Source organism: Aythya fuligula, chromosome Z (assembly GCF_009819795.1).
Source record: "Aythya fuligula isolate bAytFul2 chromosome Z, bAytFul2.pri, whole genome shotgun sequence".
NCBI lineage: Eukaryota > Metazoa > Chordata > Aves > Anseriformes > Anatidae > Aythya > Aythya fuligula.
Window position 1 is genome coordinate 21,387,819 of NC_045593.1, and position 27,573 is coordinate 21,415,391.

The 27,573-nt window shown below is 45.0% G+C and overlaps 1 protein-coding gene and 1 long non-coding RNA gene across 4 annotated transcripts in view; one reads left to right on the forward strand and one right to left on the reverse strand.

Annotated features, from left to right (window-relative positions):
• Positions 1-427: 427 nt before the first annotated feature.
• On the reverse strand, positions 428-11,096 carry LOC116500722. 2 transcript variants are annotated; one of them, XR_004254338.1, is made up of 3 exons: positions 11,038-11,096; positions 3,580-3,654; positions 428-819 (listed from the first exon to the last, which is right to left on the reverse strand). It is a non-coding gene; the product is annotated as an uncharacterized LOC116500722 (long non-coding RNA). The 2 variants fall into 2 exon arrangements; XR_004254337.1 differs by having other exon boundaries at positions 428-1,276.
• A 455-nt stretch (positions 11,097-11,551) lies between these two features.
• The window catches only part of ZSWIM6 (zinc finger SWIM-type containing 6), a 112,533-nt gene continuing 96,511 nt past the window's right edge, over positions 11,552-27,573 (forward strand). Inside the window, exon 1 of one of the 2 annotated variants that reach the window (XM_032206075.1) lies at positions 11,552-12,122. In XM_032206075.1, the coding sequence (XP_032061966.1) occupies positions 11,552-12,122 (571 nt within the window). Of the gene's footprint in view, positions 12,123-15,905; positions 16,221-27,573 lie in introns of those variants that run through there. The other variant, XM_032206076.1, reaches the window with a different exon arrangement.

The window sequence follows — 27,573 nt, forward strand, 5'->3', positions numbered from 1 at the left end:
TTTTGGTTTAACAAACCAAGGAAAAAAACTTCCTTGTATCACTCATCTTGTACCATATGAATCAATGATTTTTTACTTCATAGAATAGCTTGGGTTGGAAGGGACCTTAAGGATCACCTGGTTCCAAGCAGGATGGCTGGATGCTGCTGGATGCAGCACTCCCGGTGTGGCCTCAGAAGGGCAGAGCAGAGGGGCACAATCCCCTCCCTCCACCTGCTGCCCACCCCTCTGTTGGTGCAGCCCAGGACGCAGTTGGACCCCTAGGCTGCAGGCACACACTGCTGGCTCGTGTCGAGCTTTTTGTCCGCCAGAGCCCCCAGGTCCTTCTCTGCAGGGCTGATATGAGTGAGTTCTTCTCCCAGTCTGTGCTTGTGTCTGGGATTGCCCCAGCCCAGGTGCAGCACCTTGTACTTGGAATTGTTGAACCTCATGAGGTTCACGTGGGCCCACTTCTCCAGCCTGTCCAGGTCCCTTTGGATGTCATCCCTTCCTTCTTGTGTATCGACTGCACCACTCAGATTGGTGTCATCTGAAAACTTGCTGAGGGTGCACTCGATCCCACTGCCTACGTCACTGATAAAGACATTAAACAGGACTTGTTCCTAGACAGACCACTGAGGGACACCACTCGCCACTGGCCTCCATCTGGACATAGAGCCATTGACCACCACTCTCTGGGCGTGTCCATCCAGCCAATTCCATATCCACTGAACAGCCCACCCTTCAATTCATCTCTCTGCAATTTGGAGATAAGGATGTTGTTTTTGTTTTCTTGCTCTTCTCTCAAAGATTTCTGTTTACCAACAGTCTTCTTGGATCCTAAACGGGATGAAGCAAAATCCAACAAAAATTGCTTCAGTGACAAACACAGAACTACCATTGTCATTGTAGTCTCTAGAGATTTCTCTCTTTGTAGCCAAGAATTACACGAGTCTTTTTGACCAAAGCACCATGTTCAGGAGTTCATTCATTGTTATCTTTCTTGATAAATTCCCTCTGCATCTCTTCATTTCTCCTCTAAACCCCCAAATAAAAACTCATTAACAGAAGAAAAAATCCAGCCTGAACTTTCAGTTCTCATTAGGTCCAGCAACACACGATTTTCTGAAGTTGAAAAAGGCAACAGCAGCATTAACTTTGCTATAACGTGACCGATTATTAGATCACAGGAATTATCTGTGGATATGGTTTTACTCCCTTATTTTTTGCAGCTGTACCAATACAGTTATTCAGAAATGATCTAGGACAATTTTGAAAGGCTCTAACACTAGAAGACCTGGAAGAGACAGAAAAAATGAGTGCACAGAAAGAAAAGCACATATATATATATATATATATATATGTTTTTTCCATGAGAACCATTAGCACTAGCAGCATTAAGGCCGCTTTGCATAAGTTGGGTCAGTTAGAGAGCTAAAAGATCCTCTGGCATGCGGATTGTCTGCACAGGAGAAAAACATGGTCTGCAAACTTGCTGATGATTAGATAAAAGTGTAGTTTGATTGATAGCAAACGCATACATGTGAAATGGCTCTGCAAGGCACAGAAAGAGTACCAGAAGTAGTGAAGCAGCTATGGTACAAGACAAGAATTTAAAAAGACTGGCTCAAAGTTCAGAAGTAGAGTAGAGCTATAGCATGGGAATGTTACAGAATTACTGTGAGATGACATAATGAATTAGCTTAAGCTTACAGCATAGCTGCAGGCTTTAAAGATGACAACAGCCATAATACTCAGAGAATTCCAGAAAAACAAATTGGAAGGTCCCCTAAAACAAAAGGCTGTGTTTTCTATGAAATTTTGTTTTGAAAACAACTTGCTCAACTGACCTTCAATGGTCCTGAATTTGGGTGTCTTCTCTGTTCTTGCTTAAGCTCTGGTATTTGGTGGGTAGACTAAATGGACAGGTGAAAACTTAACCCCGCGGGAACGGGGTTAAGCTGAGGCAGGGGAAATTTAAGCTTGACATCAGGAGGGGGTTCTTCACAGAGAGGGTGGTTGCACACTGGAACAGGCTCCCCAGGGAAGTGGTCACTGCACCGAGCCTGTCTGAATTTAAGAAGAGATTGGACTGTGCACTTAGGCACATGGTCTGAACTTTTGGGTAGACCTGTGCGGTGTCAAGAGTTGGACTTGATGATCCTTGAGGGTCCCTTCCAACTCAGGATATTCTATGATTCTATGAAAATGACAGCCTGCTTTCACTGTTGGCAGGTGTATTACTTATTAGCTACCCACAAAACAATTGCCTGCTTGCATTCAACTTATAAACAAAGTCATCTAGGCTGCGTCATTGACTTATCTTTGTGGCATATTACATCCCCATCTTTTGAGCTGTGGTTATTAATTTTGTACAATCTTTGATGTCATTTAAAGCAAACATTAAGTTGTACATAGCCAAAATCAATTCCTAAAATAATATTAATCTGCTCAGTCAGAATCCCCCATTTGCTATTTTGTTTTCAACTGTCAGTTAACCAATGTTCTACTAAGTAACAGGTGATATTAGCAAAACATATAGAAAGTGCCATGAAGTAGTAAGACAAAAAGTCAGGAAGAAGTCTAAGAACTACACAAACAGTATTGTGATGTAAACACTGTATGTTTTATCAAGCGTGTTGTCTAACAAAACTGTGGTCGGATCTATTTTTCATATACCCATAGCTCCCAACATTAGTTCTGCCAATTTCCTTTACTAGCTTCTTGATTGGACTGATATAAGTTACACATTTTTGGCTGACATAGGTGCTAGACTGATGATCAGTAATCATCTGGATGTTGCCCTTTTTATAGCCAGTACTCTCAATTTTGTCAAGTCCTCTGGATTGTCTTTACTAGTATCAAATTTATTGAGAACTAACAGTAGCAATCCAGATAGCTGCTCAACCAGTTGGAATGTAAACGCTGATTTAAGTTATCTCAACATGTGACATTTTAAGCCTAGCTCTGGTGGCTAACATCTTCCTGAGTTACTGCTGGAATACAATGTATTTTTTTACCTTCTGAAGTGATAAAAGTTTGGGTTTTTCCCATATATTCCAAACATAGAAAAATATCTAATTAGTCATTTATATTTTACTAGCAGTATTTCCATAATTTCTATGGAACCATATTATTCTTAGGACTAACATAACCCACCCTAAATGTATCACTTTCAGTCATGAGGGCAGCAGGGGACATGAAGGGTGCTGTGTTCTTTGCAGACGTAATTGCCTTTTACAGCACTGACTCAGAGGAAGTAGTAACTCTACATAAAATATTCCATCAGACTGGCTGATGTGTTATCCCAAGATGGTGTGCTGAGGCAATAAAGAGCAGTCACTGTTCTGAGCATCTGTTGAAAGGGCAGAGTCAGCTTAAAATCTAGCCAATTTTCAAGAGTCAGTTAAAAGCAGTTCTGTATTTTCCTACACATCTCCTAAACGACTTGTGAAGCTTATTTACAGAAACATGTCTTTCCTGCTATGTGACAGATGCACACAGAAGAGGGAACTGACTTAAACAAAAATGGTGAAGCTAGCCACAGATAAAAAAAGTGCAGGCAAAAGTAACCAGGGAAATATTTTTGTTCAGGGTTACTTGCAACAGGTTGTAGCACTGTCATCCAGGAATGCGGAGCTATGTTTGACTCTGCTCCTTTCAGAAAGAAGTGACCTGTAAAGAGACATGAAGAAGCGATGTATTATTGAGTCCATCCTCACTGTCAGACCACAATTCTCCATGTAACAGACTTCTGCAAAAACTTCACGCAACATGCGACAGCAACAAAAATCAGTTACCAGACGATGTTTATCAACAGTTTATACTGGGGACAACAGAGGACTGACTATGATCTAGAAAGTTCCTTTTACATTCCCCTCCATATTTCCATTCACCCAGGCTTTTCTTTTTTTTTTTTTTTTTTCTCTTTATATGTAGAAATAGTATTTGTTTTATTTTATAAGTAGAACTTTCATCTTGTCTAGGAATTATCATTCTGTGTTTTTCCCCAAGTGAACTAACTTCAACTATCTTTGCAGTAAAGCTGGGCATAAAACTCTAGCTGTATTCGTATTTTTAGGTATACTTATCAGAATCACCACTGGCTATTAATATTTACACCATTAAGTTTTCACTCGTCAAGGTAAGATCTATACAAATGACACCACAAATATTCTTGCTGAGAGCACTTCAGCCAAACTAGCAAATTTTGCACAACGTTCTCTCTGCAAACGGTGAAGCGTATTATCATCCAGACTGTAGTCTGAAACATGCTTTTTCAGTTCCCAAGCTACTTTCAAACAGTTGTCTTCGGAATGCTAATTTCACTCTTGTGTTGGCAGATCCATGCAGAGCGTGTCATGAATGTTGCCATGGTTATACTCCCCATTTAGTAAACAGGATGAAATAAGCCCACATTCAATGGCAATAATGCAACTTAGACCAATCCCCAGTTACTCTTAAAGTGGCTCCTCTTCATTTACACTTCTTAAAAACCTGAGTCAACACAGGTTGCAGATTCATTTCCAAGTTGCTAGTATTAGGGGACACCATCCCTTTCAATAAGTGCTCAAACTGAACAAACAATTTTTCACTTCATGGACCATCTCTGCAGACAAGGCAAGAGACTGAGGAAAGGGAAAAAGTTGCCTTCTTGCCCTTAGCAGATGTGGTGACTGCAGCTCATGAGTACCAGATGCAGGTTGTCACCACAGCATCAATTATCGGGAAGGAAACTGCAACTTTTTTAAGGCCCAGAGCTATTTTAGGATTTTTCTGATGCTAGAATCAGTCCAGGGTGGATCCAATTTCCCTGGCAGTAAATGCCATTTAGAGGGTGGAGTTGGCAATGGACTGGGTTTATACACCAGATCATCCTTCAGCTCTTACTCACATTAGTTCTGCCCTTCTCTTCCTCAGTTCGTCCACTCCTAACTCACAGCCTGGTGATTTCTTATTTTCTTTTTTAAAGATCTCTAGCTTTCCTAGAGAATTGCAAAAGCAGCCATTCAACTGCAGCCAGTAAACGTTTGTTTAAACAAACAAATGAACAACAACAACAACAACAAAAAACACAACACAAGCAAAACAAAAATCAAAGCCTTTGTATTTACAGAGATAAAAGGCTGAGAGGAGGCTACAAAACAGATCAGGACTGGTTATCCAAGTGAGCACATGGAGAGCTGTGGTGCCTGTGCTGTGCCCCGAGCAAAGCAAATACCGGACAGCATCCGTCAGGTTTTGCTACTACTCGGAACCATGGAGACATGGAAGAAGAACTTGATTTTTGTGCTGGCTGTAACAAAGCCCTGACAAGCACTTATTAAAATTACTAACTGGGAAGCAGTTCTGACATAGGGTACTGGAGAGATTCACCCTTATTCTCAGTTTGGGGAGCGGTTACGGAGCATCAGACCTTTACTGCAACTGGATAAATTCAGAGGCTCCGCAGAGACCTGTCCCTGTCCAGAGGCTCCATTTTTTTGGAACCACAAAAAAAAAAAAAAAAAAAAAAAAAGTATTTGTACATGAGCAGACCACAGCAGATTACTATCCCTCCTGCTCAGGGATCGCAACGTTTGCAGGATGACTGATGGTGACAACTGCCTAAGGCGGCAGTCAGCCTGACACAGCGTCTCCTCCAGCCTCCGAACCACACCACGCGCGGGGCGGTATCTGCTGCCTCTGAAGGACTCCAAGCACAGCCCAGCAGAGGACAGTGTCTAGCAAGAAGACAGCTGTCCTGTGAGCTCTGCCTAATTTACTGGAGCAAAGCAGCATGGAGACACGTTAAGTATCAAGGGGTCCTTTCCTGTTCAGTAGTTGAAACTGCCGAATTCTTGCCACTTCTGGCATATCCCACTGGAAGCAAAGCTCTAGCTTTCTGGAAATATATGAGTGCATCGTGCCGCTGTTATTCCAAGTGGAGAAGTGAAGCGGAGGCATATCTCCCAGCTCATCTTAATCCCCGGAGCACAGAAAAGGAAAAGGAAGAATGCTCTCCCTTTCTATTCAAAGCAACTTCAAAAGTTAGATGCTATTAGTGACAGACTGGTAGGAAAAAAAAAAGAGAATTAAATCCCTGTCCAAGAGACGGATTCCAACGAAACCTTTGAAGCTACTGAAGTAAAAGGAAGTACTTGGTTCTCTGACAAAATTTTACTGCAGAGCCCTAACCATATCTTATCTCTATCTTCTGAATTTGATTACAAGGCTTAGCCTGAGATATTAGCTCTGGTACAATTTCAAGATTACAGGGCAGGAAGAGTAAGAATCAGGAAGGCAACTGGATGAAACATTTACAGGCTGTTTGTCAGGAAAGAACTACGACGTACCACGACCTGTCAGTACCAAAGGGTAGGTACGAAGGAGGAAGAAAGCACAGAAACAGGCAAATATACAAAGAAAACACAAACAGTTGGTATAAAGCAAAGGTGAAATCCTACCAAGATCATCCCAAATCCACATCGGTAAGCTGTGTTTAACTCAGAAAATTGAGGGCTCCAAATGGATGAAACATTGCACAGCTCAGTTACCTGGTTTTGCAGGAATAACATGATAAAACAGCCATACATCAGTCTAATTAGCACTTGGACTACAAAATTTCTAATTGTTTTTAAAGCCCCGGAACAAATGCTGAATTCAATTTGTTCATCCAAACCTGCTGAAGCACCTTTAGAAGGCACTTTGCTTGAGGATGCTGCTACATATACTGCTATGGGGCTACGAAACTGGAAAGCAAACAAACAAAAAACCAACTCCACAGAATGATCTACCTTCACACTAGATCTTTACCAATTACTCTTCAGTGCACAGCTCCCTTTGACCAAACGAACCTTAACCAGGTGGTAGAGCACCACTTCAGAGCCATATGGAACATCTCGGTCTCTGATTTCATAGGGTGTCTAAGTTATACAGGAGCCCTCGTGTTTAGACTGATCCCTTGAAAACCTGTCTCTGATACAAACCAAGAGGAGTCCGTAAATCCTCACTGGAAGTTTCAGTCCTAACAGAGGGAGAGACACATTTGTAATATTTTTTTTGAATGTTAGAGGATTGAGGGCTTAACAACCAGTAATCAAAGCTTAAATGGACCGTTAAGAAAAAAGTCCAGTTTGGTTTCCCCAGTTTGCTAAAGGCAATCACTGGTGGCAAAGTTAGAGGAAGCAGATATTGTAGCCAAGCTTTTTAAAAGAATGCTGGTTGTTTAAACAGGAACCATTTAAGTGTTGCTTAGCTATCTCTGACTCCCCCTGCCTCCATGCTTTCTGCAAGTCCTCCGTTATAGTTTATAAAGGCACGGTAGCTCACAAAAGACTGGCAAATACCAGAAACAACGGCTGGCCAGGTAGCCAGCCATCTCCTCTCCCTGCACTGCCGTCTTGGCTGTGCTGGGGGAGGCGGGGAGGCGGCAGCACAGCCAGGGCCCTGGGGACACGCACCACGGGCAGGAGTTTCAGCTCCTGCAGGAAGCATGCGTTTTCAGTTTCTGGCATATGTAAGCTGTTTACTTGTGGGTACAGCTCTCTCACCATCACAAATGAATCTGGACTCAGACTCCTTGAGATGGGAAGCAGAGATTTTATTTTTATTTTTTTGCTTTAGAGCCATTCTACCAGAATTTAGTGTCTCGGAAAACGCTCCTAAGAGAATTTTTAGTGCATGTAGCTTCCCTTTGGCAGGGGTGAGCATCTGGGAAAGCAAAGCCTTTCGCTCCTGATGCTGGTGGACTAAAAAACTCATGCAGTGCTTCTATCCAAGAATTAGTACGCTGCCTGCCATGGCGAAGGAGCTGTTTGGTCTAATTCAAGGAAGTCTCAAATAAAATGCAGTTTAAAGGGAGAAAACTGGAGAAGGCCAAAAGGAGGTCTGTTAGTGCAGGATGCATAATACCCACAGGAAGGCAGTGCCACGATGTCTCCACCTAGGCCACCAGCAGCACAGCTTTGCCGACAACCCCTCGCTGTTGGTGCACCGTGCGGGCAGAGGTGCTCTGACACGTGCTGGCAGCCCTGCCGGCGGCATTTTGCAACTCATTAACTTTTGAACTGGCCTCTCCCATCTGTGGTGGAGGATGTCTGACCAGGAGAGGTTAAAGCTTCTAGAGCTCTGAGGAATCATTTATTTTTTTTTTTTTTAACTATTATGAATTTTTAAGCATTATGCACATACCTTACCCTGATTAAGTCTATGTACTTGCAGCTAAAAGTACCTAGAAGACAATTATTTTACAAACGGAAAAGTTTTTATCAAATTGATTTGCTTTTATTTTGGTATTAGAAAAACACAATCCTTTGAAAGTATAGCTTACAAAAGCTTATGAGAGGAATAACAACGTTTTCAGTTTGACTGTTCACGAGTTCTGAAACTCAGAAGTTCACAACAAACCCAGGGTGATGTTAAATCTATTTTCCTCTCAGAGACAGCATCTTCTGCTTTTGACTTTTTGCAAATGGAAGTAAGTTAAAACTCCGAAGAAAGCTGAGACAGCCTTATTTTGCTGTTCGGAGCCTCTGAAATTCTGAGCCTTGTAAATCAGTTACATGCGTTTAATTTTAAGAAGTCACTTGCACATTATCATTTTACTCTTAACAGTGATGCTTTTATCCCTAGTAACTCAGTAGTGAGCTAAACTGTCCCAACAGATATTCCAACACAAAGCTCCTTATAAGGAAGAAATAATTCCTTCCCAGGGTCTATTCTCAATAAATGTAAACTGAATGGGCTCATTCCTTGAGGAAATACAGAGCAGCATTAATTCACAGAGCTCTGGGACTCTGGCACACACAATGCCCACCCCTTTAGCCCATCTCAGAATGACTTCATACGTCAAGTATCAAGCCACAAAAAGGCAGAGGACGCAGAAATGAATGTCAAGAGGATTTAGTTCAAATTAAGATGTTTATCTCTTTACGTTATTTTAGAATAGCGCTAAAGCATGCTTAGTATCTTAAGTACATTTTCCTAAATGCTTTTGGATGCTAGCATCTGACTCCAGTTTTAGAATCATCATGGAATTTAATTGGAATAAAAAGCTGGCCTTTGAAAGGGCTCTTTCAGTGCTGCTGGTTTATTTACACTTTAATAGAGAGACTCTGAAGTCTTAAAAGAGCTCGCAATATTTATCCGAGAGTATTTGATTTTATTTAAAAGGCTAGTAAAAGGCAAGCTTTCTGTTTTTGACTCCTGAAATTAGTTTCTGAACATAACCAATGAAACTATTTAAGAGAACGTTATAAACCAAAGAACTGATTGTGCGCTGCTTTCTTCATTGTCCAGTCTTCATCAACGCTCACCACTACTGTCTTTTTCTCCTGTGCTTGAATTTCCAGAGTCACTGCAGTGCAACGTATAGCGATATTCACTACCTTTACCTACAGTGCTGTTTTTCAAGCTTTCCAACGATATATGTTAAAATACATTTGAAATCCATAAAACCAACAGCTTTTTTTTTTTTTATAAGAACTGCTTTGTTATCTCAAAGTCCTTCACGAAACAGGTTAAAAAAAAAAACAAACAACACCTTATTTTAGCACCGTAAATTCAGCTATTTCAGTGCACCAGTCTTTCTTGTGCTTGATTATTTTAATGCCATCACCTCTTGATATGTTTTAATTAACGCTTATCACTTTTGCTTGTGTCTTTTTGTAAAGCTCTAGTTCTAAGAACCATCTAGCATCCTTTCCTCAGTTTCTTCCTTTTTCTCTCTGACCACCTATGCTCCTCATGTTTAGAAATATTCTATGCAGAATCTAAAACGCACAAGTCTTTATCTGAACGGTGAATTCTTGTTCTCATCTTTACAGATAAGTTTTAACCACCAGGGAGGGTGACTTGCATTGGCCAGCATTAGGTTGTCTGCAATCCATTTTCCACATACAGACCATTGTTTGCTTCATACAGAGACAACTGTGCAGCTGCATGCGATCTTTCTTTCAAATCAGGGTAACTGGTAGAATGCTCTGTCCTTGCGTGTGTTACTGCGAGGAACGAGAATGACTGCAAGCGGCCAAAGGCTTTGAAACATTAAGAACAAATTTCACTGAGCGGTCGCCAAGGGTACTTCTCCAAGTGGCTCACAGAGCAGACTTGGATTAAGTGCAGGGGATTAAACATGTTAAGGCTGCTTCTTCTGCAGCTTTCCTTCTGTGTGACCCCGGAATGCAGACCTTCCAAAACTGTGAGGCAAAAAAAGAGGAGATGAACGCTCAGCTCAGCAAGGTCCTTCCAAAAGGAAGGACCATCCACCGAAAGAGAAACTAGCTACAAATTTATATACAGTTAAGGGACGGCTTTAGCACGTTTTAATTTTTTTTTTCCCTGGAGTTAACACACCCTCCTGGTTGCTTTCAGAAAGCTGGAGGAGCTCAAGCGGCAGTGCTGGCAGGACAAAGGAACTTCAGAGGAGAACTGGCACGCTGCTACGTCAACGCAGAAGGAGCCCAAGGAGGAGCGTGGCTGCTGCTTACGGCACAATTTCAACAGCAAAAGATGCCACTCGTGTACTTCCTAGCCCAGGAAGGAAAAAAGCCTCCACAGCACCCCGTGCAGCTGCCAGTATTCACAGGCTTCATGGCAAGCAGCTCTTCCTGCGCGGCAATGCTCCCGCTGCAGCGGGGGGCTCGGAGCTGCCAGGGAGCAGCCGCTGCCCCGTGCAAAGGGCACCTCCAGCGGCACCTGCCTAAAACAGGAGCAGCCCCAGAGCAAGGGGGACAAAAACTGCTTCAAGACGCGAAAAACTGCGAATAGCGAGTGAGAGACGGGACCAAAAGTAAACGAATGTGTCCGCTGGTAACACCTAACCGCGCAGCTCAAGCTCGCACCGCGGTGCCTGCTTCCTTCCCCTGACCTCGGGATGGCCACGCCGGCAGCGCTACGACGCTTACAACGCCCCCGCCCCGTGCCTGCAGCACTCGGGCTCCGGGGCACCTCCAACATTTGCTGGGGGCTCGGCGAGCTGCCGGGAGCCACACCGGGGAGCAGCGTGAGGACAAATGAACCAACACACACACACACACACACACAGCACCGGGGGGTGCGATGCGGGGGGGTCGGTACCTAGCGATGCGGGTCCGCCGCCGCTCCCAGGCGCCGGCCGAGGCTCGGGGGACAGCCGCGGTGCCCGCCCGCCGGCCGGGGGCTGCTCGCGGGCCGCCCGGCGCCGCCATCTTACAGCCGGGGCGCGGCCCCGCCGCCGCTACCGTAACGCCGCGAGTGCGCCCCCCGCCACCGTACCGTATTCCTCCTACTGCGCGCGCCACCCCCGCAGAGGTGACCGGGTTGAGGGGGGGGGGGGAAGGCGGGGCCACGCCCCCTTTTTCCCACACCGCGCGCGTGACGTCAGCGGGGGCCGCGTCCCCGCGTATGTGTGTGTGTAAGGGTGGGGGGGGGGCGCGCGCCCGCCTCTCCCCCCTCCCTCCCCTCCCTCCCGTGGGCGAGGCGCTGGCCACGCCCCCCGCGCGCACCATATAAGGGCAGGAGGGGGGCGTGTCCTGCAGCGGCGGCGGCCGTCCGCCCGGTGCCGGTTATAGGCTACCGCCACTTCCGCCGCCCGCTTAGAAGCGGCGCGATCATGGCGGAGCGCGGACAGCTCCCTCCCCCCGCCAAGCGCCTGTGCTGCAGACCCGGCTACGGGCCGGGCTGCCGGCCGGGGCAGCGGGCGGGCGGCGGCGGGGGGCCCGGCGGCGGGGCGCTGTGCGCCGGGCCTTCGTCGGCAGCCGCCGCCGCCTCCTCCTCCTCCTCCTCCTCCGCGCTGGGGCTGCTGCCGCTGGGCAAGACGCAGAGCCCCGAGTCGCTGCTGGACATCGCGGCGCGCAGGGTGGCGGAGAAGTGGCCGTTCCAGCGGGTGGAGGAGCGCTTCGAGCGCATCCCGGAGCCGGTGCAGCGCAGGATCGTCTACTGGTCGTTCCCCCGCAGCGAGCGGGAGATCTGCATGTACTCCTCCTTCAACACCGGCGCCGACGACCCCGCCGCCGCCGCCGTCTCCGCCGTCTCCGTCTCCTCCTCCGCTGTCTCCGCCGCCGGGGGGGCCGGCACCGCGCCCGCTGGGGCCGCCGAGGCGGCCGCCGACGAGAGCCGCCTGCCCTTCCGCAGGGGCATCGCGCTGCTGGACGGCGGCTGCGTGGACAACGTCCTGCAAGTCGGTGAGTCACCGCGCCCACGGGTGTCCCCGCCGCCTTCCTCCCCCTCCTCCTCCTCCTCCTGCTCCCCCCGGCGCTGTCCCTTTAACAGCCGGTAATCCCGCCGGGCTCTGCCCCCCGCGCAGCGCCCACCCCCCGCTAATCCGGGTCACCGCCGTGTGTGTGTGTGTGTGTGTGTGTGTGTCCTCCGCCCCCCTCAAACGGGGTGTGCAACGGGGAGGGGGTGTCCCCCCCCCCCCTTGCACGCTCACACACACACACACACACACACACACTTCTTACACACGCACTCGCACGGAGCCGCCGCCGCCGCCGCCGGTGGAAATGAATCAGCAGAAGGCGGCACACGGGGGCGGGTTTGGGAAAAGGAGGGGGGGGGGTGGGGGGGTCGAGGTTACGGTGGGGGGAGGAATGCGGCGTGCTCCGAAATGATAATAATAATAAAAAAAGAGAAAAAGCGAAAACGGGTGCCAGACTCCCCCCTACCCCCCCCCCCCCATTTGGTCTGCGGTGCGGGGGAGGAAGAGGAGGAGGAGGAGGAGGAGGGTGTGTGGGGGGGGAGCCGCGAACAAAGGCATTTCTAGGGCAGCGGCGAGCCGGAGGGACGGTGTGTGTGTGTGTGTGTGTGTGGAGGGGGGGTGAAATCCGCAGCGTGTGTTATTTTTATTCTATTTATGTATTTTATTTTATTTGGGGGGTGGGGGGGTGAGGAGCTCCGTGACTACAGCGGTGACAACGCTGGGGGGGGGGGGGGGGGGGCTGCGCTTCCTCCTGCTGGAACAATGCTCCCTCCTCTTCCTCCTCCTGCCGCCTGCCTTTAAAGGGGCACGGAGGTGGGTGCCCTATTCCTCTGTGTGTGTGTCTTGGGGGAGGACGCCCCCATTCTTGGGGGTAGGGGGCGAGGAGAGGCGTCCCCCCCTCCCCAAAAAAAAAAAAATCCAAACACGAGTGGGAGACCCAACTTCCACGGGGGGTGCGCTTTGTGGCTGGCGGTGCCCCGCGGAGGAGGCGGCGACCGGGCACTTTGTTCCCATTTTCATGTTTATTTGCGTCTCTTCCTTCCCCCCCTAACCCCCCCCCCAACCACACACACACACACACCCCGCCCCCGAGGGGAAGCCAGACAAAAGAGCCCGGTGAATTATTGTGTGTGTTTTCTTTTTATATTTTTTTTATGATGATTATTATCATTTTTTTTAAATATGGTTTCACCCACGGCGCGTCCTCTGTGCCTTTTGTTCGTGCCGGGCTCTGTCCCCTGCTCTGCATGGCCATTTATTTCCCGAAGGGAAGCTCTCCGTTCCCGTTCCTAGGCTCGCTGCCCTTCCCTCCAGCCTAGAGGGAGTTCAGCTCCAAGACAATCATTTATTTTTTTTTTTCCCCCCTCTCTCTAAATCTAATTAACTTTCTTATAAGTTTCATCTTTTGGCTTTCTCTCCCTTTCCAAAGGTCTGAGGCACATCTGTGGTTCCTCAGGACTGGCAAAACCAGAAGTAGGGCTTTTTTACTTTGGTTGGCAGCACTGAGTTTTTTTTTTTTTTTTTCCTTCCACATTTGCTTGCACTTGATTCTGTTTGCAAGCGATGAGGAATGACAGGAGCGCACATAGGGAGGGTTTCTTGGCTGATTACATTTAAGCCAGGAATTCACTGTGAAAATAAAGCCAAGGGGCGATAAATAAAAGATGCAATCTTCCCTAGGAGACAGACACCCAGCGTGGGCTTTGCCTCGCTCGCTTTCAGCGGTGGAATAGGCCTCAGTCAGTAGTTGTGAAAGGGAAAAAGTAACTTTTTGTATAGCTTCTAAAGGGGAGGGGCGTTGAGTAATGTTGGCAAGGGTCAACATGAAGAAAGAAAATATGCATAAATACAACTGAAGTGTTGACTGCTGCTTCTGGAGCCCTTACACGCATTCCAAACAAATGCTGAAAATACATATTTTATTTCTCTTCTTTTCCACCCTCATGCGAGCCTCCTTTGGAAAGCCGTGACAAAGCCAGTGGTGGGAGCCATCGACAGCGAGCGCCTCGGCTCTTCCCATGGCTGGGATGGCCGGGCTGCTGGAGGGCACCGCTGGCATGGGTCTCATCGGCAGCAGGGAGGTGCGACCGAAAGCAAACTGAACTGGGGCGAGTTAGGTTGGGTGGGGAGCGGGATCGGCGCCGTGCAACGCAGCTGAATGTGTGGCATTGAGGCAGGCTTAGCGCTGAGTTTGTGTAAGCGCGTGTTTAGCAGCCATATAAATGTGAACCTATGTTCTTTGCAGTGTGAGTAATGGAAACTCTGTAAATGTTTACTGTAGTACTATGGAAAAGTGCAGCTATTGGACAAAGTACATTTTATTACATATCAGCTGTAACAGGCTCACTTGTAGTGCTGACTATTGCCATATACAGGGGACGCAGATATGATTTGCGACGGGGACGCATAAATTTCACTTAGGTGGTAGTTGAATGGATTCATTTGCTTCTGTATTTTACATTTTAGTCTAGCCCTGCATAAACGTTCAGACAATCTTTTCACAGCAACTCATTTCAAGGAAAAGAACTTCAAAATCCTGATGTCTACGTGCTGCTGGAAGTCTTCACGTGCGTCTGCTTCGTGCCCCCAATTCGTCTCACGCGTAATGCAGAGAATAAAAGGGAGTTGACACGTTAGTGATATGCACAACCCGTGTTCTTATTACTCAGGTGGTAAGGTGGTCCATGAGCCATTCAAAATGCGATGGTCTTCTCCTAGCATCGTAATTAACATTACTTCATTTTGAAGGATTTTTATCTAGAGTAGTGGGCTTCAATATTCTACTTGCGTCTAACTTATTGATGTTCTTGTAGCTTTTTTGATATGTTTCAACTGGATGTAAAGATTTTTTTTAGCTTGTTTGAAAAAAATAGAAGGCATGTTCTTAGAACAAACCATTTCAGCAGTATAAAATGGAGCTTTTCTACTATATGTGTTTTCATGTATTTCAAGACGAGTATTTTTAGTAAAAGTTGCAGTCTAAACATGAAAGCGCTGGGTAAATACAACAATCTGGAAGAAAAATTAGAAATCGGCTGTGCTTCATTTGGCCAAATTCGTGAAGATGCCAGGAGTGAGCAGACAGTTTTAGCTGTTGGAGTGTATATTTGGTTTCCGAGGTTAGTCCCGAATTAGTATCCAGCGCCGTGCTGCCGTCACGGCGGTGCTGTCAGGGTTAGCGAGAGGTGTGATCCCTCAGTGGTGCAGCTGGCCTGGTGAGAGCCCCATGCCCTGCTTGGGGAGAAGAGGAGAAGCCCCCGTGCCCCTGCTCGAGGACTTTCAGCTCTGGGCTGCTCTCGCTGTAGTGGCCCAAAGCTCGTCTCTGCCGCTGAGCTGCATCTGCATTAGAAGGACCTGATGTGTTTTTTTGGTATGCTGTGTAAGTACTCCTGGCACATCCTCATCTGCCTCTAATTTGAGGTTGGCTTGCCCGTGCTGCACGGACCTTGCTTGCTCATACGGGTCTCCCTTTAAGGTGTTAGAGTCCTCTCCGCAGTAGCATAAGGCTCTGTAATCACCGTAGTCATGCCTCTTAGGTATGAATGGCAAGAGGGTGAGTTGGAGGGAAGAAACTCTAAGCAAAGGGAAACAAAGTAAGGAATTAATTGACTGGTGCTTACCGCAGCTCTGGAATTAATGTTAACGTTGGGAGGTGGAAAGCTACCTTGTCTGGGGGAGAAGGGTTCAGCTGAAGTGTCATCTGCTTGGAGCTGCGGGTTCACTTGTCTGAAGCCCCTTGGTGAGTTGTCATCAGAGGTGCAACCAAAATGCTTTATTTAAGAAAAATAAAGTAGAATTTCTGAAGCGCAAAATAATGCGAGGAAATACATTGATGTTTCTTTAGTTGATTCCTAAATGAAGTTAAGACTTGGGACTTTTTTCCTAATTTTCTTTTGATCAGAAGTATTTATCTTCTGACTCAGAGGTGTGTTTATCATCTATTATTCCAGCTAATTATTCCCCCCTCCCTTTTTTCTCCTTTTTTTCTTTTAAACAAGAATGAGCTGCAAGGTGGTGACTGCGTTCGAAACCAGGAGAAGCCATTTTTAACCAGGAAGAGAAGCTTTACGAGACACTCCTGGTAACTGCTCTCTGCAATTCTGTCTGAATGGGGTATACATGTATCGTAATCAGCAAATTTCAGGTCCTTCTAGTAGGTGATGATTCCCGTTAATCATTTTTGTCCTTCATGGCCATCTTTGCCCAAAACAGCATGGAACTGTAGAGCACGTAAAACAAGTGTAATTTCTCTTCTTTGAGGGTTTAATTGTTTCAGTACCAGCAGTATAATGCGAAACACCTTTTGGTTGATTAAAAAAAAAAAAAAAAAAACCAAAAAAAACCCCAACACATCAGGTATCTTATTAGCAAAGCTGGAAAGGCGCCCTTTAGCCAACATGACGATCTTCGATGATGCTTACAATATATATCTATCTATTTGTTGATGAATCTTGTAGGACATATGGTTTTAGTAAAAAGAAAAAAAAGTAATCGCAAGTAATATTAGATGATGTGACAAAACTAAGGCTGTCATTTGTGGAGACACAGACATTGTGTTCTGCGTTAACTTGTTGGCATCCTGGTATGCTTGGTGACCTTTTTCCACGGGGAGAAGGTTGCGTTAAACTCCTCCTCAAACAGGCAGAGTTTATCTCCTGGCATGCCAAAGAAACAAGCATGGTTTCTGCAGCAGCCAGCCTGATGTTGGGGTTTGGTTAGGAATGTATGACTAAAACAAGCAATCCAAAATTTGTTAATACAATATTGTGGTAGGGGAGTAAACAAATGATGTCTGACTTTTTTTTTTCTGGACTCTTTTTGAATTGGATCCAAGATCACTAGAGTCTTGCGAAAATATCTTCAGTGATTCCAGTTTCAGTTTGCTTTAAGAAATAACTACCAATATTTCTGAGTTCCGGAACAGAAGCAAACTCATTTTCAAGTATTTCTTCCTGAAAGAGAAACATCTGAATGCATTCCAGTTTCCTTGTTAGATTTGGAATGCAATGTATTAATTAGGGAACGTGCAAGCTATTTTCAGTGTATATGCATGTGTGCTCTGATGTACTATCCTTGACCTTGAATAATTTCTGTGGAAACCTTTTTTGAAAAAAAGAGGGGGGGGGGAAAAAGCTTTCTTTCAAGACCAAATTAATAAACGTGGAAAATTTCAAGTCAACTCAGGCCTTCTCTCGGTTTTTCTAAAAATATCTAATTGGGATTTCAAGAGAAAGTGAGCATTTCACAGTGCTTCCAAGACGTGGAAATAAAACTTCGCAGAGCCTTTCCGTGCAACTATAAATAGTAGGATAGATCTGTAATAGGAGTGTGTCATTACTGCTCTAGAACTGAGTTCTTTCGAAGTAGAAAATGATTGGTGAATCATGTCCCGTTACAATTTTTAAAACAAAAAAATTGAAGTTTTATGTGGGGTCGGCCTAATAAAATTTGTCATTATTCACTTTAGGTCAGTTTTCATGTTTCTCATGTTTCATATTTTCCCCCTAACTTCAAGGCTTTCCTCACTTGCAAGAAAACAGTTTCCATTTTCAAAGCTTGCTTTCAGTTTAAGAAAGTGATTCCATCTCTGTATACAATCAGATGTTTTGGTATGTAGCAGTTCTTGGATTTGAGCCAGCTGTCATGCCAGCAACTGAAGCTTTTTCTCTCTCTCTGTCTCTCTCTGTACTTTGAGATGAACGGTTAATTAAAAGCAATATTTGTGAGGGTAGGCTGAAGCTATTCAGAAGTCAGCATTGGGCAAATTGTTTTTCCTTGAAAATCAGTAGCTAGTTACTGTATTTTGCTGTAGCACTTGCTGTCTCTGTTTTAGTCTGTTAGAACTGAGCCCTTACATAAGACTCTGGTAAAGTTATAGGTTGAAAAAAAAAAAAAACTTAGAGGAAGTGTATTATCACATAGCGTTTTTCCTTGGTGAACGATAAGGTATGTTGGCTGGCACCCTATAAGATGTGTCTGCATGGGTTCAGGTTCTAATGTTTCCAAAACCTGCTGTTTTGGAAATTTATGTCAAGACAAATTCTGAAGTTTTGTAGTACTGTAGCAAAACATTAGTGCAAACTGTGGTAGTGTAGGAATGCAGCTGACACCCCTTATTTTTTCTTTAGCTGGTTTTCTCTGGGGATTAGGCAGGAGAATTTACTGCTCCTAGAAAAGAAAAGGGGGGAAAAAAAAGGACCCAACTATTTTAACTGACAATAGCGATCCTAATTTATGAATATGCTTGTCTGTGACAGGAACTAATTTGAAATTTTAAAAAGCTTTCATGTGCAGCAAGGGTACAGATTTAATGCGAATTCTGATTGCCTGGAATGCAGTCAGCCTGACAGCATGTGAATACTTGAGCACTGTCCAATAACTGCACTTGTTGTGCTGGGAGATCTGTCTCCTTGAACTTCCAGTTTTTCTTCTTGGTTCACTATCTGAAGCTACCCATGTAAAATGCTTCTCTCCGCTGGATATGTGCGCAGCTCTTGATGTGTCCTCGTGGCCTCCCGTGGCCTGGATCGCTGGCGATGTCGGCTGGTGCCGTGTGCTGGTGTGCATTCCCCTTGTAGCTACGTGCCAATTACTGTGATTTAGTGGTGCCCTTGCGATGCCTTCTGACGGGGCGGCCGTATGAATCCAGCCTTCCTTGCCTTGGCCCCGCTACAAAAGACCGGTATGTCTGGAAAACTTGTGATGTAAGTTGCTATCTCAAAAATGAGTTTGTTTTTCCTCATTAATTCTACAAACATGTAAACAGAATGGAGGAGTGTAGCCTTCTGCTAGTATGTACAGCAAAGAGCATTCTTTTGTGGTAAAATCGGGACTGATAAAAGGCTCGCTGTAGAAGCGTAGTGGCTGTCCAAAAGACCTGTTCTGATTTGATGCAATTTCGGCGTAGGCTGGAGTGTCTCTCAATGTAGGCTTCTTACCTATACTTATTAAACCTTTCTGAAAAGCAAAAAAACAAACTGTGGAAAGAGGGCCATCTTTAACTGTATTTTAAAGTATATATTAAGGTAATTGTGATGTGCACCATCGCACCCTTAAAGAAGGCGGCCTTAATCTTTTTCTTCCTCTAACCCTTTCCTCCTTGTTGCAATTCAGTGTGTTTGACAGTCTTGAAATATTTGGTAATTTTTGCTTTGGAAATGCATGGGCAATGGCTGAGAAGGTCTGACGTTAATTGGAAGGATGCAGCAAAACCTGTCAGTAAGTTTAAGTTCACACTAGCAGAGCTAGCTGATCAGATAAATCAGAAGCTCATTTACTGAATTAATGTGCTAAAAACTCAGGTGACTTAGCTTTTGTCCTGCTTCATAGTTATCAATTTAGCTGCTTGCATAAGTCATCTTTCATTGTTAATTGGTGTCAGGCCTCTAATATGTTACGGGGTTGTTGGGAAAAATATATGGGGGAGAAGTGGCATAATAGAAAGAAATTTCTGAGAAACAGGCATTATTACATCTTTATTTTGTCTATTTTATTTTATTTTTTTGGCCAAAAGTCAATTACATTCAAACAATCATTTTAAAGTCTAGGAAAATCAAACGTATGTAGCTGTGTGACTTCTAAGAAATGAGACACTTTGTTGTATGCACGCCAACTTTAACTGCTAACTGGCTACTGACAGCCGGTGGTAATGCAAATACAGTGCAGGAATTGTGCAGCTGACTACGATGTTTAATTTATACTGACTAATGAAATAAAGAACATTTGACCATTGAGGCACTTAAAATTGGATAAACTGTTTTATAAAGTCTGAAACAAGTTTGCAGCCTGTAATACAGTAGAGGATCAAGTTTGCATGTATTCTATTTGTTTTTTTTTTTTTTTTTTTTTGCTTTTAATATTGTGTTAAAAGGATCCTTTTTGGTTGAAGGATTTTGCCAGCACTGGCTCTCTTGGACTTGTTTCCGTATGCTTCAAGTTTAACCTCTTGGTTTTTTTTTGTTTTTTTTTTTTTTTTTTTACTGCTGGCTTCTTCTCTCTCTGTCTACATGTGTTCAGCTATGTGTGGTGGACGCAGTGGCCGTGTAGTCTCTCTCCATCAGATTGGCTTCTAGCTTACCCTTCTCAAGAACGTCTTGTGAGTTTTATTAATACTTGGTTTCTACATTGAGCTTTGATACTTTGACCTGCCTGAAGTTCACAGATCATCAACCCTCTTTCAGTGGTCAATGACAGGAATCACAACATGTTTGCGGAAGGTGTAAGTAACTGCATGTAGCATGGTCGTATGGTTTCATATGCTTGGCGGCTGGTCATTTTTGCCACTTACCTGTAGTTTTGCCCATGGAGTGATGGCAGATGAAATGACTGCATTAAGAATGCAGTCATGAAAATGGCTATGGATAGTTATCCTCAAGTCTTCTGGAAAACATGGGCTAGTCAGTGAAGTTGCACAAAGAGCATTACCGTAAGCGACTGATTACTTGCACAGCAGCAGTTGCCTCAGTGAAGTACTTACTTTCCTTCTGGTACTTGTCTGTGCTGCTTTGGGAGGTTGAAAAGTAGACTTAGTAAAACTCTGGTTTGCGTATTTACAAAGCTGGCCTTGGTGACCACATTTAGCATGACTTGGGCTTCTTCAAGGCAATTCTGCTGAGTCAACGGGTTTTGAGAGTTCAAGAATGGGGAAAAATCAATAGTCTAAATGAATTGTTTAATATATTAGCTACATGGAGGAAACTTGGAATGCTTTTATTCTGAAATACTGTGTTACGACCAATGACAACCAGGACAACTGGCTGTACCGCTGATATTGCACATACAGAATGAGTCAGTTCTGCCATTGATTTAGGTTGTAAACTGAAACCTTGCAAACTGACTACAATTAGTGTTCTGGGGATAAAATATCCAGTTTGTTCGTTATATTTCGTATCTGTGGCTGGATTTGGTGTAGCTGTGTTACGTAGAAGCATGAAACTTCAGTTTCGCTTCTAGAGCAGAGTGATGACAAAACGTGAAACTGTTTTTTTTTTTTTTTTTTTTTTTAGCTCTTTGTTACAGCAAGCCATGATATGTGAGATAGCAGTCACGCAGCTTTCCTGGTCAAATCTAAATGCATGAACTAATAGAGATGACTTCAGCTGAATGTGCTACTAATGCATGAATGGTAGACTGTGACTAGAAATAGGACTTGATGTAACAGATGCCTTGGCAGTCTGATGGGATAAGGAAGCTGAGAATAACTTGATTAGCGCTACTTAGACCTTTCAGAAGCAGCACATTGCTTAGTTTTACTGACAGTTTCCAGTGATCAAGCTTTACATTGTTATGTATCCTGGCAATAACTTACAGGCTTAATTTCTGAGTACTTACGTAAATGATAAATGTAAGTGGCTGTTTGGTGGCAGGTGTGAAGAATAATTCAGGAGTAAACAAGAGTTTGGCTTGTTGACTAAGATGTACTTGAGGAGAAGAGAGGTAGTAAGATGCTGGGTTGACCTTTATGGATGAAAAGTAAGGAAGTGGTGATGCCTGAGATAAAGTAGGGGTCAAAGTGCTCAGTAGATGCCTGAAGAAGGGTATTTAATGAGGATATAATCTGAATGACTGACTGCTCCCTCCGTGTGGTCAACTTTCAGTGGGTATTAGTGAAGACATGAAAGGGGATAGACTTCTCTTCTACAAAAAAAAAAAAAAAGTGTTTGAAATGGAAAACAGATTGGGAAGATCTTCAAGATCTTGTAGATCTTGAACTGTGAGATATGTTGAAAGTTATGAAGTGACAACTCTCTCCCCTCAATCCTTACCTACTAATTTCAGTTTTATCAATGGGCTTAATTTCAAACCATTCTTTATTGGAAAAGGACAAGTGTGTGCTTCTCATGTCCTTTCTTTTCCTGCACAGTAGTAAATACTTGTGTTACCCAGACTTGTGAAAAACGCTTTTTTTTTCAGGGCTATATATTGTGCTGACATATGGATAAAGACTGGTTAAGCATTGAGGAAAGGATGGTTATCTGGTGACAAATGACGCATGGCTTTATTAGGCACCTATTTGGACAACGGTAGGAAGGAGGAGGAGGAGAACTGGCTGTGTCAGTGCAGGGCTGGTCAGGACTGGAGTTTCCTCTGTGGATAAGAGGCAATGTGGAAGACAATCCTGAAACTGTTAGGGGTAGAAGATGCTCAGTAAAGATTGGGAACGTGGAGAGAATGTGAACGTTGTAATCTTAATAGCTGAAAGATCTAATGCTGCTTTTTTGTTTGTTTGCTTTAAAAGGGAGGATTTGCGTATGCAGGGGGGACAAGGAAGGGTGCTGATGTCAGAAAACTGAATAGTCCCAGTGTGGAGAGTAGGCTGGGAAGGAGCAAGATGCCAGTAAGATCAAAGCTGCTGCTCCCCGATTACTCAAAGCGTGGAATGATAGCTAGCGAAATGTTAGACTGGATAAATGGGAAGATGTGAATCATGGGCACGCACTGCAGTGAATCCCTGCCTGTTACAAGGTCCATCTTCCCCTCCCTCCTTGAATAACAAAAGGAAGTTAAGAAGTACAGATAAAGTGTTGGGAAACATCTACTGAAAGGAGGAAGCAGAGAATGACTGTGTGATGAGACACTAAGCTGTGATTTTTAGGAAGTAAAAGGAGAACCACAAAAGCCAGTAGAGGTCAAAAGTTCTGGGAGAGGAGTCTTCGCTTACAGAAGTGCTGAAAGTTAAAGCAATCCAAATCCTGAAATGCATCCAGAAAAATCTCCCGGAAACCTGAGTGAGAGCTGGCTCCAGTGTGAGGCCACTGTGCTGTAACCAGCAAATGCTCCATGGCAGAACCACATTCCAGACAAGGGCCTCAGCGTACTCAATTACTGGGACGTGGGAGAGAGAAGATAGGGTTGTGGAGAATGCAGTGGCACAATACTTCTGCCCGAGGTGCTTGCGTTGTTACACGGGTGGATGAGGTGTGGGAGTCAGCAGCCTAAGAGTGCAAGAGAAGACGTCTGGACATCATTAGCATTGCACACGTGAGCCTTGGTAGGTAGGCAGGGGACGGGTTGTCTCTATCTGTGTTTTGGGCCAGGCAGCTGGGAGGGTTTGCATTGCGTGTGACCTTAGCAAGGAAGCAAATGTCCTGAGCCTGGTAATGGGGGAGCGTGGTGTGAAAGAACAAGAAAGGAAGTGAAAGGAGATCCGCATATCTTGTGGTTGCTGCCAGCAACGCTTGTTTGAAGTGCCAGAAGTACAGTGTGAAGGGTACGTTTGCAGTCTGGTCTGGAGGCAGGCTGCGACTTGGTCTCCAAGTAGCTTGTTGCAAGCAGCGTAAGACACCTGCAGCTGGCTCAGCACAGGCTGGAGGGACCTTTGGCCTGTCCCCTGCAGGGCTTGGTGCTGCCACACACCGCTCTCAGCTGTTTTCTTCCATGTGCAAAAGCATTGCCAGGCCTTGGGCAGGTCACTTTTCTGTGGGAACAAGTATGCTTACACACAAGTGAGGCTTGTTGGAAATGTGCGCTGCAGGTATCGAGCATCAGTGTCCAGCGTGGTGGCTGCAGTTCATCCAGTCCTGGAGTGGGCACGGGGCACTGGGAATTAATGTCATGATGGATGGGCCTCTGTGAGCTCGGGCTGTGCCTGCCAGCTGTCCAGAGCATACTTTGCTGGCTGACAAAACCTGGGCTGGGGCATGAAGGTGGTGTAGCAATCCAAGGCTGAGACCTGCAGACTAAGGTCTTCATACACAAAGGCTGAAAGCTCAAATACAAGCCTGATGTCTGTCTATCTTTGTAAGGCTGGTAACCTTAGGTTGCCTAGCAAAGATTATAAACGACAAAGGCCATAAACCTTTCCTCTGAGAGAAGCTGAAACTGTATTTCCAGTTGCAATTTAGCAGAGTTATCAACCTTTCCCCCTCCCTTCTTCTTGGGAGTGGGTGCATTCCTCATTGACCAAGCCTGCTGCTGTAAGCAAAGCTGCTGATACAGCAGCACAGCACGGTCATAACGCTTCCTTGTGAGCTCGGGAGTTGTTCTCCAGCAGCCTTTTCCAACAAACTTGCTCCCTCTTGTCACTAGTGAACTCTTCCAAGGACAGGCTGTGAAACAGGCCTATCAGAATAAATGTATTCCATTGTGAAATACTCTAGTCATGAATATGGTAAATGAAATAACTGACTCATTTACTGTGCTCTGACTCACTTACTGCTCTGTGCCTCGTTGTGTAATTCTCAGAACAGAAAATACGTATTGCTGTGCTTAAATGTGCGTTTCGAAGGTTTTTTCTGTGATTGGCATTTTCAAGCTTTGCCCACTGTGAAGATCACTGTGTGTCATTCACCCCGAAGCCACGTGGCTGCTTTAGGTTGCCTCAAACACAGGCTGCTGTCAGAGGGATGTTGCACTTCCCAGGCTTACACCCTGTGCCAGGGTTGCATAGCTGCATGGTGAGCTGGGGAATTGTCCCTGCTTGTGAATTTAGGTCTTGCTAGGTGAGTTTTACCTCGTTTATTGTGTAAATGCTGGTGTTGATTCAAGGGAGCGGAGGCTGGAAGAAGGGGACACTGAGAAGGGCAGGACTCTGTCAGTCACGCTTTGGAGAGTTTAAAGATATCACGAAGCCCTGACTGCTGCCTGGAAAGGAGATGGCTGCTGTGCTTGGGAAGTCACTCATGGGCTGTGGCGTGGGCCTTACCTGAGCCGTGGCGACTGATGGGCCTGCACGAGGGAGCCATCCACAGTACCTGCTCATCCACAGTGTTCATCCCTGTTCAAAAAGCTTGACCAAGGCAACATGAGTCCAACCACCATGCTTCCCCTAGCGATTAAAAGAAAGCTAAACAAATGCTTATTTAAGACTACAGGAAAGGGGAAGGAAATACCTAACTGCTTGCTCCATACATGTGATTGCTTCTTTCTGTCTGCGTGGCTCTGGAAAAAAAGTGCGTTTTGTCTTCCAAGTTCATATGTTGCCTCTTCTCAGACAGCACTGAGCTTCAGCATACCTATGTTTAACACAGACTTCCAAGGCGATTTTCCTGCTTATTGTGCAGTTTTTGACCAGATAACATTCCGTGTTTGTTTACATTCATAGCTGTTGACCTCATTCAATAAAGCGTTCCCAGCTTTCTGTCTGGTTAGGCCTGCTGAGCCAACGCAGCTCAGAATGAGATGGAATCTTCTCTTTCTTTGGCTTTGATCAGTTGCACCTCAGCAGTCACGCAGAAGGCCTCAGGGTTATGGTGGTATCGCATAGACTTCAGCTGGCTTGCATGATCTTCGCTACTGGTAGTAATGCACGAGCAGGAAATGATGGAACATGACTTTCAGATCTCAAATGGAGTTGTAGGGCTGGCAAGTGGCAGGGGAAAAAAAAACCTTACTGCTTGTAAACTGAGCACTCCTGATACAGACCTCATTGAGAGCCCAAAATAACTTTGTGGGGTTCCAGTATCATTACTGCTTCCCCAAGTAGAACAGCAATTGAGCAGAGTGTTGCTGCTTTTGTGTAACTTGGATTGTGTGCAAGTTATGTGACAGACAGCTGCTCCTGTAAGTGAGGCATATTTACTGAAATGATCTGTCTCCAGGAGTGGAATAAAGCAGATGTGTGATCTGTTCCAGATGGACCGCAGTAATGCAGAGCTAAGCTTGCCCGTAACTGATGGAGGGAAGAAGTGCATTGGCAGCACTGTTGTGTACTGCACTGTGAGGTTGAGCCCATTTTCAGGGCAGAAATTACTTTTTACCATAAAGAAAGATTTAATGGGGAGTTGTGCAGGTCGTTGTGGGATAGGATGCTTTTGCTTTCTCAACTGCTCGCACTGGGGGAGATAAAAGCTTACTCCTGGCTCACATTCAACAGTAGCCTGTTTCAATGTGTAAGGATTGATCTGGGTTGCTAACTTCCTTGAGCTCTCCTACAGATCTGCCTGGAGGGTTGTGGCTGTCAGATCCTTTAAGGCATGCATGAGTGAGAGACTTGGTACTGAAGTTTTACTGAGCTTGTGCAGCATACTTTGCCATTCCTGGTTGTCTCCTGCTGGAAAGAAGCCTGCGTGACCTCCAGCCCTTACTGAAGTGCCTTGTTTCGTCCCTAGCCTCTGCAGGTGGTGGTTGTCATTAACGTACATATTTACCCAGGCTCCTAAACTAAATATTTTCTCATTCAAGAAAGGTGAAGTTACCCAGTCTGTTATCTTTCCTGATTCATTCCTATCCTGCTAACACTCTTGTAACATTAGATGTCTCCTTTCTGTCAAGTCATATTTTAGGCTGTTGGTGGGTGTTTAACATGATACTTTAGTGAGATGAACATGATTTACACAAGCAAGGTTTCTTAAAGAAGTACTAGCTTGAACTCATGTATACTTAGAGAACGAAGAGCAGTCAAGTGTATCAGTCCTTCAGTTTTCATAATAAATGAGTTTGGTTTTGCAGTTGCTGTCCTTTTAACCCTTCCACCGCTACCCCTACTTCCTCTTTGCTGTTTTGCAGACAAATACAATCAGGGGAAGCAAACTATAGTACTGAACTACACAAAGCGATGTTGCTCACGTGAAGCTAACAAATAGGAAAAAGAGCAGTCCCATGAGTAATGCAAGAGGCTCTTTAAACAGTCATATAAAACAAAAACATTTGGTTTTGAAGCTCGGCTAAGCTATATTCAATGTAAGAAGTGCTATCCCAGCAAGGATGAAGGGCTTACAGGACTTGAGTGGGATAGGAAAAGAGAAGCACTGTTCGTAGGCTTCATCTGTCTTCATGAAATTCTTAAGTTAATTCATCTTTTGTGGCTGGATGTGTCTACTTCTTCAGTATATTTATGCAAATTCCAGATGGTGCCACAGATCTGGGTTAGTCTAGAAAAGGTACTTAAAGTCATATAACTAACTATGTTTTGATTTTAATCTGGAGAAGAGGTCTTTGCCTCAGCAAGACAGCATTATTTTGTTGGAAAGGCATGTAAAATGATGCTAACAACCTAGGATTTTGTGTGCTATAGGTGAGCAAGCCTCCTCAAACCTGCCAAACTTACAGCTCTGTGAGATTGATGCTTCTCTGTGGAAGCTCATGGTAGATGTTCTTGTTGCAACTCTGGGATTGAGTAGACAGCAGAAAAACATAACAAAAAAAAAAAAAAGAAAACCTAAGTGGTTCTACCAACTTCTTTGTGTACAGATTTGCTCACAAGCTCAGAATTTTGCAAAACTGGTTCAGGAATCTTAACTTATACTTAGCAACCTGGCCAAAGCCATCCAGAAGCATTACATAAATACCTTCATACCAGCTGAAGGTGAGAATGCTGCCTATGGGTGCATGGCCAGAAGCTGCTACGTGTCAGCTGATCGCTGTAATTTCCCTTCTTTGGACCTTTATTTTGCACCTTCCTGAAAGACAGCTGACCACTTGGCACCAACAGGTAAAGTGTGCTGTAGACTACTCTCCAGTCCCTGTTGAGAGACTGTCCACAGGGCAATTTCCTC